The 17,727-nt window shown below is 45.8% G+C and overlaps 1 protein-coding gene across 1 annotated transcript in view; it reads left to right on the forward strand.

The window, feature by feature from the left end:
* Positions 1–17,246: 17,246 nt before the first annotated feature.
* slc5a9 (solute carrier family 5 member 9) overlaps positions 17,247–17,727 on the forward strand; it is a 42,024-nt gene continuing 41,543 nt past the window's right edge. Inside the window, exon 1 of the mRNA XM_046390963.1 lies at positions 17,247–17,405. Coding sequence (XP_046246919.1) covers positions 17,384–17,405 — 22 coding nt within the window. The 5' untranslated portion in view covers positions 17,247–17,383. The remainder of the gene's footprint in view (positions 17,406–17,727) is intronic.

Genomic DNA, 17,727 nt, shown 5'->3' on the forward strand with positions numbered 1-17,727 from the left:
AACACGCACCAGGGTGAGTTATAACAATGACAAACCCTGGTTCACAGCTAAACTCAGACAGCTGAGGCTAGAGAAGGAGTCTGCTTTCAGAAGTGGGGATAGAAACAGCTACAAAGAGGCCAAGTGGACTGTCTGGTGTCCCGGTGCAGCAACAACAACCTGGAGCTGAACGCTCAGAAGACAGTGGAGATGATCATTGACTTTCAGAAAGGGCCAGCTCCACCGCTCCTCCTCACCCTGACAGACACCACCATCTGCATGGTGGACTCCTTCCGCTTCCTGGGTACCACCATCACCCGGGACCTCAAGTGGGAGCTGACCATCAGCTCCCTCATCAAAAGGGCCCAGCAGAGGATGTTCTTCCTGCGGCAGCTGAGGAAACTCAACGTGCCAGTCAAGATGATGGTTCAGTTCTACACGGCCATTATCGAGTCCATCCTTACCTCCTTCATCACCGTGTGGTATGCTGGGGCCTTCGCCAGGGACAAGCACAGACTGCAGCGTGCTGTGCGCTCCGCTGCAAAGGTGATCGGCGGCAGCCTTCCATCTCTCCGAGACCTGTACATCTCCAGGACTCTGAGGCGTGCAGGTCGGATCACAGCTATGGTCCATTCGGACCAAAACCTCACGCCACAAGAACAGCTTCTTTCCCTCTGCTGTTGGACTGTTGAACACCAACTGACTAACATGCACTTTAGTTACTTCAGTACAGGCACTGATTTCTGCTCATGTCATTATCCACCTCAGAATTAGAAAAGACTTTATTGCCATTGTAAGTGAAGAGGTTTCACATTACTAGGAATTTGTCTTGGTGATTGGTGCATACTTAGACCGTAACAAGTAACATATAATAGAAGAATAAAATAAAATAAAATAAATTAAAATAAAATAATGTAACACAAAATAAAATAAGATAAGTAAAATAAATATGTTTCTTCTGGAGGTAGTCCGAAAGTGAGGTAGTGCAGGGTGGAGTATAGTGCAAGTGGGTGAGGTAAACAGTGCAAATGAACAGTAGGTGGATAATGACATGAGCAAAAATCAGTTATTAAGGTGCAGGGCAGCATGTTAGTCAGTTGTTGTTCAACAGTCTAACAGCACAGGGGAAGAAACTGTTCTTCCATGTCCAGGGTGAGAAGGGTCAGCTGTGATCCGACCTGCACGCCTCAGAGTCCTGGAGGTGTACAGGTCTCTGAGAGATGGAAGGCTGCAGCTGATCACCGATCACCAATGAAACTGCTGTTCATTTGCACTGTTTAACTCACCTACTTGCACTATACTTCCACCCTGCACTACCTCACTTTTGGACTACCTCCAGAACCATATTTATTTTACTTATTTTATTTTGTTTTACCTTATTCTATTTTATTCGACTATTATATGTTACTCGTTACGTTCTATGTATGCACCAATCACCAAGACAAATTCCTAGTAATGTGAAACCTCTTCACTTACAATGGCAATAAAGTCAATTCTAATTCTGATTCTGATTATGCTTTTGTAACTTGACTTTTGCCTCATGACACCACACAGAAATAAACTACTACTTATTGTTTATGCTGAAGGAATAGGGAACAGCTGCGTTTCCCAGACCACACCCCCACCTCATTATAGATTGGACCTGGAGCACCTGGCATGCCTTTTTTAAAATTGAGGGAGAAAAGCGAGTGGGGGGAGGAAAGAAAGGACAGAGAGCACGGTGGAGTCTACGATCGTGAATTGAGGGGGAAAGCCATCATCACCGACCGACCGACAGATAGCCATAGAAGTCATCACGATTGGCAACGGTGAATTTCCTTTTTTACTGGTATCCAAAGAACCACACCTTACCAGTTCCACTGTAAAAAAAAACAAAACATTAAATTACAAAAAATAAATAAGATGGATGGGGCCCAAAGTAGCACTAATGTGCCCGTAACTTCACAATTTGTAGTTTATGGGGGCGGCTTGGATTCCTAAATTTGATGGGGATAAGGCTAAATTTGTTGAATGGAGGGCTCAGGTGGAAGCCATGTTGCGGACACACGGACTGACCCAGCAGCAACAAGCATATTTTGTTCTGGGCGCCCTCAAAGGGGAGGCTAAGCGTGAACTACAGCTGATTACTCCACAGTTACGGAGGAAGAGGGAAGCTTTGAAACAACGGAGGCTTATGACTAGGAAGTTTAAGCCATGTCTCCCCTCTATCGTCATGGGAAATGTGAGGTCACTCGCGAATAAGATGGACAAACAGACGGCACTGTCTCAGAGTCAGAGGGAATACCGGGAGTGCAGCTTGATGTGCTTTACGGAGACATGGCTGCACCAGGATATACCCGATGACAATATGACAGTAACGGGCTTCCATACAGTCCGTGCGGACAGAGACTGTGCTGCTAGCGGTAAGCACAAAGGGGAGGGCTTGCCATGCTCGTTAACAACTGGTGGTGTAATCCAGCTCACATCACAGTGAAGGAGCGCATCTGCAGTCCGGATGTAGAACTGTGTGCCATTGGACTACGTCCATATTACTTGCCCAGGGAGTTTTCACATGTTGTCATGGTGACTGTTTATGTTCCCCCCTCTGCAAACCCCAGGAGGGCATGTGAAACTATTCACTCTGCAATAGCCTGGATATAGACTCAGCTCAGATTTCAACCATACTAACCTGGACAAAACACTCCCCACTTTCACTCAGATTGTGAACTGTCCTACCAGAGAGGGAAGAACAATAGGGCAATAGGGAGGAGGTGAGAGCTATTCAGTGAACCCTGAGGTTAAAGATCAGGGAGGCAAAGGAGAGGTACCGGTGTAGCGGCCCACGTGGAGTAACCACGCAAATGCAGAGAGCTTCAAACTGGTGCAACTTTATTTCTCTCCTCCGTTTCCACTGACATTCTGACACCGTGAAAACTATAAAATGGGCAAGAAATACAAATGCTATAGTGCCATGTTTCCACAAATAATACACAGAAATATTTACATTTAGCTTAATACAAATAATTTTAGCAACTTATTTTATGAATTTTTATATGAAATTAACCTTTTGCACTGTTACGCATTATAGCTCTTATTTAAACAAAATAATGACGATTTTTTTTCTTTATAGATAAATGAACAACTCTTTTGCAATGAATACAACATACACCATAATCTTCTCCTACCTCCTTCTGCTTCCAAGGGCGCTAAGTTTAAGCTCAGTGTGCTAACAGTCCTTCCTCCACACACAAGTCGCGGTGAAAGTCCTTACATAAGGCATACGGACGACATAAAAAACGAAGCGAACGACAATAAAATAACCACTCACACAGGTTTCAACACAAAATATGACAGGTAAATAGTTTGTTTTGTATCCTTACCAACTCCGAAGCGACGAGATGTCGTTACGCTGAAGCGGGAGCAGGAAGTTTAGCGTCAGCAACAGCAGGAAGTAGTAGAATAAGAGCGGTGCTCTTCAAAATAAAGGCACAAAAAAAATAAAGTGACAGAATTGTATCGGTTGCCATAAACAAATTAGCTGCCATTTACAACCGGAGGAAGCTGGAGTGGAAACTCCAGCAGAACAACATGAGAGAGGTGTAGAGTGGCATGAGGACCATCACAGGTTACGGGCCAAACAGCGGAGGAGGAGTTGATGGCAGTGTGGAAAGGGCGAATGAGCTGAATCAGTTCTTTAACAGATTTGACACAGGGACCCCAAATCACACTTCAAATGACTCCTCAGCAGTACGGCAGCAACTAGCCACTCCAGCCTCGCTCCCTCCCCCCACATTCCATCTGGATGGCCTCGCTCACACCTTGTCCCCAGAAGCCTGGGAACCATGTGCACTCCTCCCCCACCCACCACCTCAACGATGACCTTCACAGCTGAGAAGGTGAGAAGACAGCTGCAGAGACTCCATGCAGGCAAAGCTGCAGGCCCAGATGGTGTGAGCCCCAGGGTCCTGAAAGCCTGTGCCCCCCAGCTAAGCTGAGTACTTCATCATTTCTTCAACCTGAGTCTGAGTCTTCAGAGGGTCCCTGCGGTGTGGAAGACATCATGCCTCGTTTCTGTCCCGAAGACGCAGCGTCCCAGTGACCCCAAGGACTACAGGCCTGTGGCTCTGAAGTCACACATCATGAAGACCCTAGAAAGACTCGTCCTGGAACAGGGTTAGCGCCCGTCAGATAGTCTGCGATCCAGGACCGCAGTATGTACGCCTGAAGTGCTGCTTGTCAGATGAAGTGATCAGCAACACTGGGGCTCCACGGGGGACCGTCCTCTCTCCCTTTCTCTTCACTATCTACACCACAGACTTTAAGCACTGCACAGAGACCTGCCATCTTCAGAAATTTTCTGATGACTCTGCAGTGGTTGGGTGTATTACTAGGGGGATGAGAGAGAGTACAGGACAGTAGTGGACAACTTTGTCACATGGAGCGGGAAAAACCACCTACAGCTCAATGTGACAAAGACCAAGGAACTGACCTGGACCTGAGGAGGACTAAAGCTCCAGTGACCCCTATCAACATCAAAGGGGCCACTGTGGAGGTGGTGGAGGAGTACAAATACTTGGGGGTGTACTTGGACCACAAACTGAAATGGTGCAAGAACGTGGACACTGTCTACAGAAAGGGCCAGAGCCGCCTCTATTTTCTGAGGTGGTTGAGGTCCTTCAACATCTGCAGGACGATGCTGAGGATGTTCTATGAGTCGCTGGTGTCCAGTGCCATCACATATGCTGTTGCCTGCTGGGGCAGCTGCCTGAGGGTGAGGGACACAAACAGACTCAATAGAATCATTAAGAAGGCTAGCCATGTTGTGGGAGAGGAACTGGACTCTTTGACAGTGGTGTCTGAGAGGAGGATGTTGTCCAAAATAAGGACTATACTGGACTTTCCCTCTCACCCACTCCACAATGTACTGATCAGCTACAGGAGCTCGTTCAGCAACAGACTCATACTCCCACGATGCACCACAGAGCGACACAGGAAATCATTCCTGCCTGTCGCCATCAAACTGTTAAACTCTGCACTGACAGACACACTTACTTTTATATATACAATGTATATATTGTCAAACAAACATGTAATTACCTGTATTTTTAAATTTTAACACATGTAAATACCTGTATTTTTAGATTTATACTTATCTTGTTTTTGTTTATCCTATTTTTATATCTCACTTTTCTCTCTTGGTCGGGAAAACTGCAAGTGCAATGTCTGTACGAAAAAGAATTTCCCTTTGGAGATAAATAAAGGAATTCTGATTCTGATTCTGAGGACAAAGACACAGGACAGAAAATACTGTATATTTTACAAAAGCTGTATGCAAAACCAGCCACAAAAGCCCAACTTGGGCTAGTTTTTTTAATTGCAGACAGAGGCCTGAAGAAGGGGTGGGTGGTTACATACTAAGATTATGAGAAATGTTTTCCAGGTGGCAAGAGCGGGATGGATGTGGCACAGAAGAAGGTGATGACCTACTGTTGGACCAGCTTATGGTTGGGTTACAGCCAGGACCTGTAAAACAGGAGCTGAGTAGACCAATGCGACGTAATGAACACATGATTTTCACTGACACCTGCAGGGAGGTGCAGGCCTTGGAGCAGGAACTGCAGAATAGTGCAGACCCCATCTTGGCACAGAAGGTTACAGTCCCCACCCCAAGAAATGTCACTGCTGCGGGCCTGGAAAAACTGAAAGGACAGATGCAGACAGAGTTATAAATGGAGCTGATTGAGGAAATTGGAAAACAGCTCATGGAGCAAATGAAATCGCTCTCAGCCAATCTAGTAGGGGAGGTGAGAATGCAGCTCTCCAGCAGAGATGGATGTCCAACTCCTAGAACTCCAATAGGGGGCCTACCAGTGGGATGCAGAGGGCCGACCAATCTGCCGTAGGTGTGGAGATGCAGGGCATGTTCAGCGCCAGTGCTCCCAGAGGCAACTCAAGCCCCAGGATTTTTAGTTCCCCTTTCAGCCGAAGTCGTCCTTAGTTGGTGAGTGCCCTGATGTTGTTATGAAAATAAATGGATGCTCAATACCATTTGTCCTTGATACAGACTCCCAAGTCATGTTGCTAAGCCGAAGCTTGTTTGCCAAGTATCTGGAGGGATCTGATGTTGATTCATACCTGGCTTCTCAAAGACTGCAACACCCCTGCTTGTCCTGACACACGGTACTGCTCATGGTCAGTTGATCTCCAGAATGTCAGCAGTCTTTTGACAAATTAAAGGCTGCCTTAGTAAATGCACCCATTCTGGCACACAGATAGATACTTTATTGGTCCTGAGGGAAATCCAAGCATCCAGCATATGCTGATTTCTCCTTTCCTTCAGGCTGTATACGGATGCCAGTTTTAAATCCCCTCGGCAAGAGGCCGGAGACTCCGCCTCGCCATATATGAAACAACTGCTAAGGGAATGGGACAAAATGTGATTGCAGAATGGGGTCCTGGGAAGAGTGTCAAGTTGGGCTGGTTCTGATCAGGAGGCTTTTCAAGTGATTGTTCCCAGACAGAAAGCCAGTGGTGTGTGGAGACAGTACCACGATAGGATGGGCCACCCCAGTAGTGAACGGACTCTTGCAGCTCTACGACTGCGCTGTTACTGGCCGAGGATGACGGAGGATGTAAAGGAGTGGACAGAGGCTTGTCTGCAGTGCGTGTGTGCCAATGCTAGACTGCAGGTGACAGCCCCATTGGTATCTATTTCCACCTCATTTGAAGTTGTTGGGGTAGATTTCCTGTCGCTGGGGCGTTCAGGTGATCTATACCAGTGATTTTCAACCACTATGCCGCAGCAGATTAGTGTGGAAAATTATCCACGGCACACCTGACGATCTCCCAATAACGCCAATAAAGCATAGGAAGGAAGCATATCCCAGCCTTGCCGGTGCTCACGGGAAATGGCTCGGGAAACAGAAGACAGCACCTTAGTTCCGGTTTGTGTAATTGCGCTGTCCACTGAACAGAGCATGCGCACATACATGCCACCGCGAGCCCTCTTCAATGCAGTGAATTTTTCTTGCCAGTGGGTGGCAGCAGGTACCGTGATGAATTTGACACCTTGTTAATTAAGAACAGAATTAGTGATGCACGAAAGAATTGGAGGGAAGTGGCTGTAAAAAACAGCGTACGGTGATGGACACATTTTTGAAAAGGAAGAAACCGTCCTGTCCATTACAGATCGTTCTTTTGTTCATTTGTCACATGACAACTGTAGCTCAGCTCTGGGGATGTGGACTGACAAACGAACAAGGAAATGAATGATGTCTGATATCTGATGGTCATTCATTTGTCACGTGACACCCGACATACATTATTTATTCATCAAATCATAATTAATTAGTGGTCTTCTGTTCTTGTAGATGTGTATAGTGTTATTGTGTATATAATGTAAAGTGTGTTTATAAATGAATGCTTTTGAAAATTATTTCAACATATTGATTGTTACAATCTGCCATAAAATAATAAAACCTAACAACAATAATACAACAAATAATAATAATAATAACAATAATAATGTCACATTTTGGACACAATAAATGCACCATGTAAACATTTTGGGGAACTTATTAATTGTTACTTTTTGTTTTTATTGTCTCACTAATTTTCAAAATGAGTTTTACATTCACTTGTCCTCTACCAGCTGTCACATGACAGGCAGTGCAGGCTGTGTAAGAAGCAATTCGTTCTTGTTCTCGTCCATCGTTCACAGCTCAGGCTGTGTGGCGAGCAGTATGTTCGTTCTCGGTTCTCGTTCATTGTTCATGTTCACCGTTCTCGTACATCGTTTGCGAACGATGCTGTTAGTTGGAACAGTACGTTTGTTCTCGGTCCTCCTTTACCATTGTTGTTCATCGTTCTTGTTTCGTCGTTCATGAACGATGCTGTAAGTTCGAACAGTACATTCATTCATCGTTCACGTTCATCGTTCATGTTCATCTTTCTTGTTCATTGTTCTCGTTCATTGTTCGTGAACAATGCTGTTGTGGTATAATTTCTATGTAAGTTGTGATGAGCTAAAGTTATAGTATGCGCTGCAAGATGATGGCATGAAGTAGTCATGTTATGTTCCCATTAAGATTGAAAGAAAAGCAGGATACAGCTGTATTAAAAGGATACAACTGGTTAAGGGCCTGTAAGCTATAGAAGGCATAACTGTAATTATATAATCTGTTTTTGGTAATGAGACACTGTCTAATATAATCTGTTTTATGGTAGTGAAACACTGTATATGGTAGCCATACACTGTCAATGTAATGATATTGTAACTGCTGTAAACCTGGGAAAGAACATTTATTGTAATCCTGCATAAACTAATTATTTTTAAAAAATAGCACAGGAAAAGGCCTGAAGATAATGGTGTCTGCTACCAGCCGAAACTTAGGCCGAAACTGGAAGGCAGCCCAGAGAGGAGAACTAATGGTGTAAACTGTGCATAGTAGCACATAAAAAATATAACGGTGTAAACTGTACACCGAAGCACAAAATATAATGGTGTAACCCAGTGTTTCTCAATTATTTTCTGTTGCGCCCCCCCCCCAGCAAGTAGAAAACAATTCGCGCCCCCCCCCCCCCCCCCCCCCACTCCGCCGCGACTATAAATAATAGTAATAAAAATATGTAATAATATTTAATAATATGTAATAATAGGATGCTAACAATTCTCGCTGGTTTACTGAAGTAGCATTCACAAAGCGGGATGATTGTTGGCAATATTCGGCACGTTTTGGCTGAAAAATCTCCAGCGGCTTATCAGCATGATTGGGATGTAATGTCTTCAAGTGGCGCCTTAATTTATTTGGCTTCATGCTGTCCGCTGCCAACATTTTTAGACAGTAAACACACCGGTCTTTCGTCTCCCACTGTAGTCACAGTGAAGCCAAGCGCTGCATATGCTTCGTCATATTTCCTCGTCTTAGCTTTCGGGTGAGTTACTTTTGTCTCATTATCTTCGTCTCTCTCCGCCTTTCTTCTCATCCCTGTTAAAAATTTCTTCATGTTGTCTCTTAAGGGTTCGCTTACTGCACTTCATATCGCCTGCTCGGTGCAAAAAAGCCGCTACACCATAGAGCTAATACTCCCTGCGCACACTCTGACAATGAGAGCGCCACTGCCAACTACTGTAGTGGATGTGCAATTACACTTTATTCTAGTACGGCAAAAAAAGCATGTTCCCCAGGGTCACACGCGCCCCCCCTGGCATCGCACCGCGCCCCCCCAGGGGGGCGCGCCCCACTATTTGAGAAGCACTGGTGTAACCTGTACACAGAAGCATATAAAAATAATAAAATAATGAATAAACAGGTGCAGGATGAGGTCAGTAGAAAGCCCCCAGAAAACCTAATGGTGTAAAAGTCACCACCCAATTCAGGACAAAAAGAGAAACCTATTGGAGTAAATAAAACAAAGTTGGCAAAAGGGATGGACAATAGGCGTGGAAAGGTCCAAACCTTAAGGTATATAATGTGAAGCCACCAGTCATTCTGAGAGAGACCCTTCATGTGTACCTAGTGTGCTTTGTGAACGGTTTTTCCCTTTTTTGCCGGCATTAAAGTCTTTGCTGCTCGGAATCCTGTCTCCTGTTGATGATTCTACTGGACTTCGAGGGAAGATTTTCCTGAACAATTGGACAGAGCTAAAACTTAGAAATTATTGTGGTGGTCTCCACTCTGAGCCTACAAGACAGCTGTAAGTTTGAACAGTACGTTCGTTCTTGGATCGGTCTCTTGTTCAGTTGTCACGTGACAGGTACCTAGTCACTGTCGCGGCGTGCAGGGACAATGGCAGGGAGGATGCAGGACACAAGTCACTTTATTGTGGTGTGTATTTGCTTTACCAGGTTTTCACATGGTTTGTACTGCTTGTGGCATTTTGTGTATTATATTTTGTCAGGTGAAGCAAACCATGTTGCCTTCTGTATTTAGTGTTTGTGAACCATGGCCTTTTTTACAATGCCCACAAGAGGGCTACATAGCCACCTGCTATGTACACCTGCAGTGTATGAATGAAATGACTCAAAAAAAGATTTGTTCAATTTACTGTTCGAGAGTGAACGATCCGATTCAGTAAAAAGAGTCGATCTTGCCACCACTACTATCTAACAGTGCTATGGTCCCAAGCAAGCTTAAGGGCCATCTCCAAACGAAACACCCGACCCTTCAAAACAAGGACACAGACTATTTTGTTCGTATGCATCAAAACATGGAGAAACAGCCAACTTTAATGAGGAAAAAGACGATGGTGTCTGAGAGTTAGCTACTGTTGATATCTCTGGCCATGTGCTCTAGAGAACAATAGAGCGGCGTACATGTACCCCATAAAGCCTGAGTTAGAGTGACCGTTGGTTCGAGACCCCCCCCACCATGACGTACACCTAATCATAAATCTGAATTCAAACTCAGAACCGGCACAGACATTGGCTGTGGTCCAGCCATCTCCACAGGGGTCCAAGGCGATGTCACTCAGGTAATAAAAGTTCACTGCGACCCTCAGTCATCGCTTTTCCCGTGCGTGCTGTGACAGTGAGAGCTGCTCCAGGCTCTCCAGGTGTCCAAGTCGCTGAAAGGGAGCAACAATCAAACGTTTGATTATCATCATTTTAAATCCCGGGTCACAGTTCTTCAACTCGCAGGCCGAGAAACAGACTGCTGTGTTTTTTTTTTTCCCGTAACTTGCCGCTGAGGACGACGCTGCGAACGTTTGAGTGGATTATTAACTTTCCAGGATCGGAGCAACTCAAAGTAAGCAGAGTAGAGTAAGCAAAGTAAGGCAGAGATAGTGTAAAGTAGACAAGACAAGACAAGACAACTTTATTTGTATAGCCCATCAGCAACATCCTCTGCCCTTCGACTCTCACATCGACTAAGGAAAAACCTTTAACAGGAAAAAAATGGAAGAAACCTCAGGGTGAGCAACAGAGGAGGGATCCCTCACCCAGGAAGGGCAGACATGCAATGGATGTTGTACAAGCAGGAAAGCAGTTAACAACATGAGAAGATTCAAGAGTCTTTATTGTCATTATGCAAGCATAACGAAATTTTGTGCAGATTCTCAGCTTCAAAACACACTTATAAATAGGAAAATAAAAAAATTGCACACCTTAGAAGAAAATATAAAAATATAAAATACAAAGTACAAAATGCAGAATACAGAGTGAGGTAGATAAAACAAAGTGCACTAGTGCCAGACTATGTGTATGAGTGTTTCACTGTAGGGGGGTTATTGCTTTAACAGCTCTGGGGAAGAAGCTGTCCCTGAGTCTGTTGGTGCTGGTTTTAATGTTCCTGTACCGCTTTCCTGATGGAAGCGGTACAAACAGTTTGTTGCCCGGGTGGGTGGGGTCTGTGGCAATGCGTCTTGCCTTCTTCTGGACTCGGGCAGTGTAAACTGAGTCCAGATCTGGTAGACTGCAGCCCACAATCCCCTGTGCTGTCCTCACCACCCGGGCTAAATCTTTCCTGTCCTGTGCTGTGCAACTGCCATACCACACAGTCACACTGAGACACAGGATGCTTTCGATCGTGGCTCTGTAAAAGTTCACGAGCAGCTGAGTAGACAGTCCAGTCCGTTTCAACTTCCTGAGAAAGAAAAGCCGCTGTTGGGCCTTTTTCACCAGGTGTGAGGTGTTCACTGACCAGGAGAGGTCAGAGGAGATGTGGATGCCCAGGAACTTGATGCTGTCCACCCGCTCAACCGCCTCCCCAAGTATACAGACGGGAGCGTGATCAGTTTTCCTGGATCTCCTGTAGTCTACTATGACCTCCTTGGTTTTGCTGATGTTCAGGATGAGGTTGTTCCTAGAACACCACTGTGTCAAGTTCTGGACCTCATCTCTGTAGTGGGTCTCATCATTGTTAGATATGAGACCCACTACAGTGGTGTCGTCCGCGAACTTGACGACCATGTTTGTGGGGTGGATAGCAGAGCAGTCGTGTGTGTACAGTGTGAATAAGGCAGGGCTGAGTACACAACCCTGCGGCGTGCCAGTGTTGAGGATCAGTGGGGCTGATGTAGACTCCCCTATCCTCACCACCTGGGGCCTGTTGGTGAGGAAGTCCCTGATCCAGGAGCAGAGTGAGTCTGACAAACCCAGGTTGTGGAGTTTCAGGGCCAACATGTCCGGGGGGACAGTGTTAAAAGCCGAGCTGAAGTCCACAAATAGCATCCTTACGTAGGTGTTAGGATGCTCCAGGTGAGTCAGTGCCGTGTGAAGTGCTGTCGAGACGGCATCCTCTGTAGAACGGTTCTCCCTGTAGGCGAACTGCAGACTGTCCAGGCCAACGGGGATGGCGTCCTTGATGTATCTCAGGAGGATCCTCTCGAAGCACTTCATAATAACCGGGGTCAGAGCGACAGGTCGGTAGTCGTTGAGACAGGTGATGGTTGATTTCTTTGGCACAGGCACAATGATGGAGGACTTCAGACACACCGGGACCATGGACAGCTGTATGGACAGGTTGAAGATGTCCAGGAAGACTCCTGCCAGTTGGTCAGCGCATGACTTCAGTGTGCGCCCTGACACCTTATCTGGACCTGCAGCCTTGTTGGTGTTGATCCTCCTCAGAGCGGAGGTCACTTGGTGCAGCTGCAGGACGAGAGGCTGCTGCTGCACCTCTGGCTGAGGAAGGTGTGCAGTTCTTCTGCTGCTCGGAGAGTCGAAGCGTGCAAAGAAGCTGTTTAAGGTGTCAGGTAGGGTCGGGTCATGGCTGACCTGCTGGTCATTCCGCTTGTAGTCCGTGATGGTCCTGATGCCTTTCCACATGTTACGTGGATCGTTGTCATTGAAGTGCTCCTCAATGCGCTGCTTGTGCCTGTGTTTAGCCAGCTGGATGCCCTTTTTCAGTTCTTTCCGGGCCCTGCTGTAAGCCAGCCTGTCTCCTGACCTATAGGCTGCATCCCGGGCTTTTAGCAGGGGCCACACTGTGCCGTCCACCCATGGTTTTTGATTAGGAAAAACCGTGATTGTCTTTGTGGGTAGGACAGCATCAGTACAGAAGTGAACATAGGACAACACAGCTGACGTGTACTCGTCCAGGTCAGCGTCTGCTTTGAACACTCCCCAGTCTGTGTGCTCAAAGCAGTCCTGTAGGGCTGAGGAAGCCTCCTCAGTCCACACCTGGATGGTTCTGGTGGTGGGTTTGGTCCTGCAAATCAGAGGTCTGTAGGCAGGGATCAGCTCCACAGAGATGTGATCTGACATGCCCAAGTGAGGAGCTGCTACAGCCTTGTATGCCCCTGGAATGTTACAGTATACCTGATCCAGTATGTTGCAGTCTCTGGTCGGAAAGGTGATGGATTTGTGGAATTTGGGGAGAACAGCCTTTAATTCCACATGGTTAAAGTCCCCAGCCACGATCACAGCCGCCTCTGGATTAGCGTCCATTTGGCTGCTAATCAGGCAGTATAGCTCCTCTAGCGCTAGCTTAGCGTTAGCCCTCGGTGGAATGTAGGTCGCTATGATCATGAGCTCGGTCATTCTCTAACCAGTTTAAACGGTCTGCACTTCACTGCTAGATATTCCAAGTCGGGGGAGCAAAAAGTTCCTATTATGTTCGTTGCTGTACACCACGAGTTGTGAATGTACAGCGCCAAACCTCCGCCTTTGGTCTTGCCTGAAGCTGCAGTCCTGTCGGCACGGAACAGCGAGCGCCCCGCTAGCTCCACCGCTGCATCGGGGATGTTTTTATCCAGCCAGGTCTCGGTGAAGATCGCTACACAGCTGTCCGTCTTACGTGAGACGATCCTCATTCGAATCTCGTCCAGTTTGTTGACGAGTGACCTGGCGTTGGCGAGGAGGAGACTGGGCAGAGCCGGTCTGTGTGGGTTAGCATGTAGCCTAGCACGCAGCCCGCTCCGCTTACCCCGCTTTTGTTTACGTTGTCTCCTCCGTCTCCGAGGCCACAGAGGGGGGATGGCAAGAGCCTCTGTGGTCCGCTGCAGCTCTGGTGGGATAAAATCCAGCTTTGGGGGTGCAAACAGTCCGTAATTATTCCCCAATTCCCACAATTCAGCCCTTCCGTACTGAATTAATGCCTTGACTGGTGAAAACAGTAGTGAAAACACAGACAAAAACAAGAAAAAATACACAAAAAGCCGAGAGCCTCGAGCCACTGCGTGCACCCGCGCCGCCATCTTGGAATTTGGAACGACATTACTGTGACGTCCCCACCACACCTCTAGCTGTGCTGTGGTTGCTCTTTATGTTTTATCTTGCAGGGGACATATTTAGCCGATGAGCTGCACCTGGGCCCAGTGCAGTGCCTTTAAAAGGCCTCTGGTCTTCAGTCTTTAGCGCGCACTTCTCCTTCCTCGGTTCATACGCGCCTGATTACTGCGGTGTTGCAGGCTTTTGGTTTATTTTCTTGTTTATTTGGTTTTTGCATCCATACACCTACCCATCACCATGCATGCCTACACTACTTATACTGACACTGATTATTGTTATTATGATTTGGTGATTTGTGATATTTTGTAATAAATTTAGTTTATTTGGAATTCTCCTCATCTCTGCTCCTGTTCTTGGTTGCAGCCTTTCAGCCAGGTTGTAACAGTACTAAAAAGAGAAGTAAAACAAAATCTCAACTCATAAAAGTTTTTAAATTTTCATGTGATTCATCTGTTCAGTTTCACTTTTGATACCACCTCAATATGATTTTTTTCCAGGCCCTCTGGGATTCAGCTGATTTGGAGGAGTACCACTTCCTCTCCATCCGTCTTGATGTTTGCTTCAGTGTTCGTATATTTGACTTATACCAAGGAGCTAGCCTCCTATGATTTGTAACCTTTTTTTTTCAGTGGAGCAACCATATCTAAAACTGTGTGCAACGTGGCTGCAATGTTGTTAACAAAAGAATCAATTTCTCCAGGAGTAACGTTTAAATCAGTACGCTCTGTTGTACTGGTACATGGTGCTGAGGGGAGCTGTGATGGGATTGCATCCCTAAATCTGTCTACACTATCTTCAGAGAGGCATCTGGTATAGTAGACCTTTTTGTCGTGTGCTGTAAAGTCTGTTAGAGTTAGTTCAAAAATTACAAGTGAATGGTCTGAAAGGAGAGGGTTTTGAGGGACAACTAACAGATTCTTAGTTTCTAGGCCGTAGGTGAGAACTGTGATTATGGCAGTCACTATCTGAAGGAAATCTATTGAATCTAAGAGTGAACTAAAGGCTGTCTTAACACTGTCAAAGTCAACATCCGATGAGAGGTGTGATGATGCAAAGCTGCTTTCCAATGATGAGTGGTGTTCAAGAATGGCATACATGGCAGATATATTTCAGCATGTGAATGAAGCAAACACAAGAATGCAAGGCTGAAATGATAACCTGCTCACAAGCACAGTGGGCAAAGTGAAGCAAAGTGAATGGATTCCGTTCAAAGGTGCACCTCTGGCAGCAACATCTGGAAAGGGCCAACCTCGATATGTTCCTTCTCGCCCAGAAATGGGAAGATGTCAACACTGCTGAACTGTGTGAGACCATAGGTAAACACCTGAAATTTTACTTTTACTCTCATTTTACTTCCCCTCAACCTCCACTGAATGCCTGGACTGGGTCAGGGACCCATATAGTTCAGCGACAGTTTTTGGAATGGACTTGACTTTGCAGGAGCAGAAGGAACTGGCTGAACTGGATTTTGGCTGAATGCTGTCAAGGAGTTCCCCATTCAGACAGAGCCATTTCAACATTGCTCTCATTCTCCACAACACATCTGTGTGAGCTGAGCTTCTCAAGCATGACTGCAATAAAAACTAAAAAGAGAGAGAGACAAAGAGCTGTTGAGGAGGAGCTTCGTGTGTGCCTTTCTTCAGTTCCTGTCAGGATATCGGCTTTGTGCTCATCTAAACAGGCCCAGGTTTCACACTAAGTAAGTATTAACCATTTGAGTGAATAAATGTGTAGTTTTGTGGAGTGGTGTTTGAACACAGGACACTTCCCTATATATTTGTTTTATTCATGTTTTCATTTGCAGGGGAAATGATTGGATCGGTTGGAGTATTGGTTCTGTTTCTGTTCTGGGACTGTTTTATTGTGTGTCGCTGCCGGGTGGTGGTGGGACAGGGCGGCGCAGATGGGCATGTCGTGACCACTTTCCGACAGGAGGGAGCAGTGCCCTAACTGTGCAAGTAGAGACGTTGTTGTTGTGGTGAAAATAATAATAATACAGAACACTAGGCCAACAAAATCAACAGCCTCCATGTTTTAAGTTTGCAACACTTTATACATTGTATGTGTGATATTTTGTAACATTTTTGGTTGATGGTGTCTCTCATGTTTCTACATGTGTGAAATGACAATAAATCTCCTTGAATCCTTGAATGAATGGAGAATGGAGTCTGCGAGAGATTCAATCAGACCTTGTTGAGGCTGTTGAGTTCCCTGTCAGAGATTGACCAAGCACAATGGCCCCATCAACTGCCAGCCCTCCTTCAAGCTTACAACAACACCATCCACAGCACGACAACTTGAAGCCCCACACCCTGCAGGGGTGAAACATACTGAGCAGCGACAAGAGAAGGATCAGGTCCGCTACAATTGGCGAGCCAAAGTAGCTTCCCTGCTTCCAGGTGAGAAAGTCCTTGTTCGCAATTTCCGCAGAAGTGCTAAAGGAAAGTTTACCCCAAGATGGACACCAGAGCCATTTGTGGAGGTGACTCAGCTATGAGAGGGCCACCCAGTATATGTTCTACGACCAGAGGGTAAGGAAGCACCCACACACACCGTATACCGCAATAACCTCAAGCCATGCCCTTTGAATGTGTTGCAGGAAAACACTGAATCGGCAGAGCAGGAAACGATGGAAGCAGAGCAACCTACCCTGTCCCCTCCTACCTGATGGCTTCCGCGAACAGTTACGAGTACTGCCCAAATACCGGACAACAACAACAAGTGCCAAACCCTGTGCAGGCTGAACCACCTGACCCTCCACAAAGCCCACCAGCTGCAATAGGGGACCTACACAACCCAATGTAAGGCATTCACAGCAAGTCAACTTTGGGCTCTCTCCAGCTAGGTAACCAGTTAATTGGTCGGGACGACCTGTATTCAAGGAAGGGGAACATGTCAAATGTAGCCCTATTACAGCAGTTCCTTTTGTTTTCTGTTTGATCCATTTTTTTTTATTTTTGTTGAGTTATTTTGATATATTATCTTTCTCTTTAGACCAGTGTGTTTATAACTCTAAAGTGGAGTTACAAACTTTGGACCCCTTAAATGATGTCATTCTTTGCCAAGAGATTACAGCTAACCAGTGAAGTTTCACTGTCTCAACAACATAATTAATAATTAAGCTTCAGGCTGACTCACATACCTCTGTCAGTTTTACTAGCAGGATTGACTAACTCTGTTACACATTTAGAAGAACATATATATAAAAGAAACATTCAAGAAGTAAACACGATCTACAAGATTGGACTCAACATGTCTGCCAGTCTGACTACAGGTCTGAACTTTCATTTTTATGTTTACATGCTCTGTACTTTTATAGTAACACGATTTATTTTTATGGCAGACAAAAGCATATTTCCTTGACAGGTTTGCAGTGATTGTAAAATAGATAGATGGAAACACAGAGGTTCAAACTACATGAGACAGATGAGTTTTAAAACACCTAATTCAGCAATGCTTATAAGGACTATGTGTCTGGACTTTTCACGATAACAACTGTATTAACAGTCATCTCTGGGTTATATAGCAGGGTAGAACTGGGAAAATATGTAGACAAGGAATCTAATGTCAACAGTGTCAACACTGGCCCGTCACCA

The sequence above is a fragment of the Scatophagus argus genome, chromosome 6 (assembly GCF_020382885.2).
Source record: "Scatophagus argus isolate fScaArg1 chromosome 6, fScaArg1.pri, whole genome shotgun sequence".
NCBI lineage: Eukaryota > Metazoa > Chordata > Actinopteri > Scatophagidae > Scatophagus > Scatophagus argus.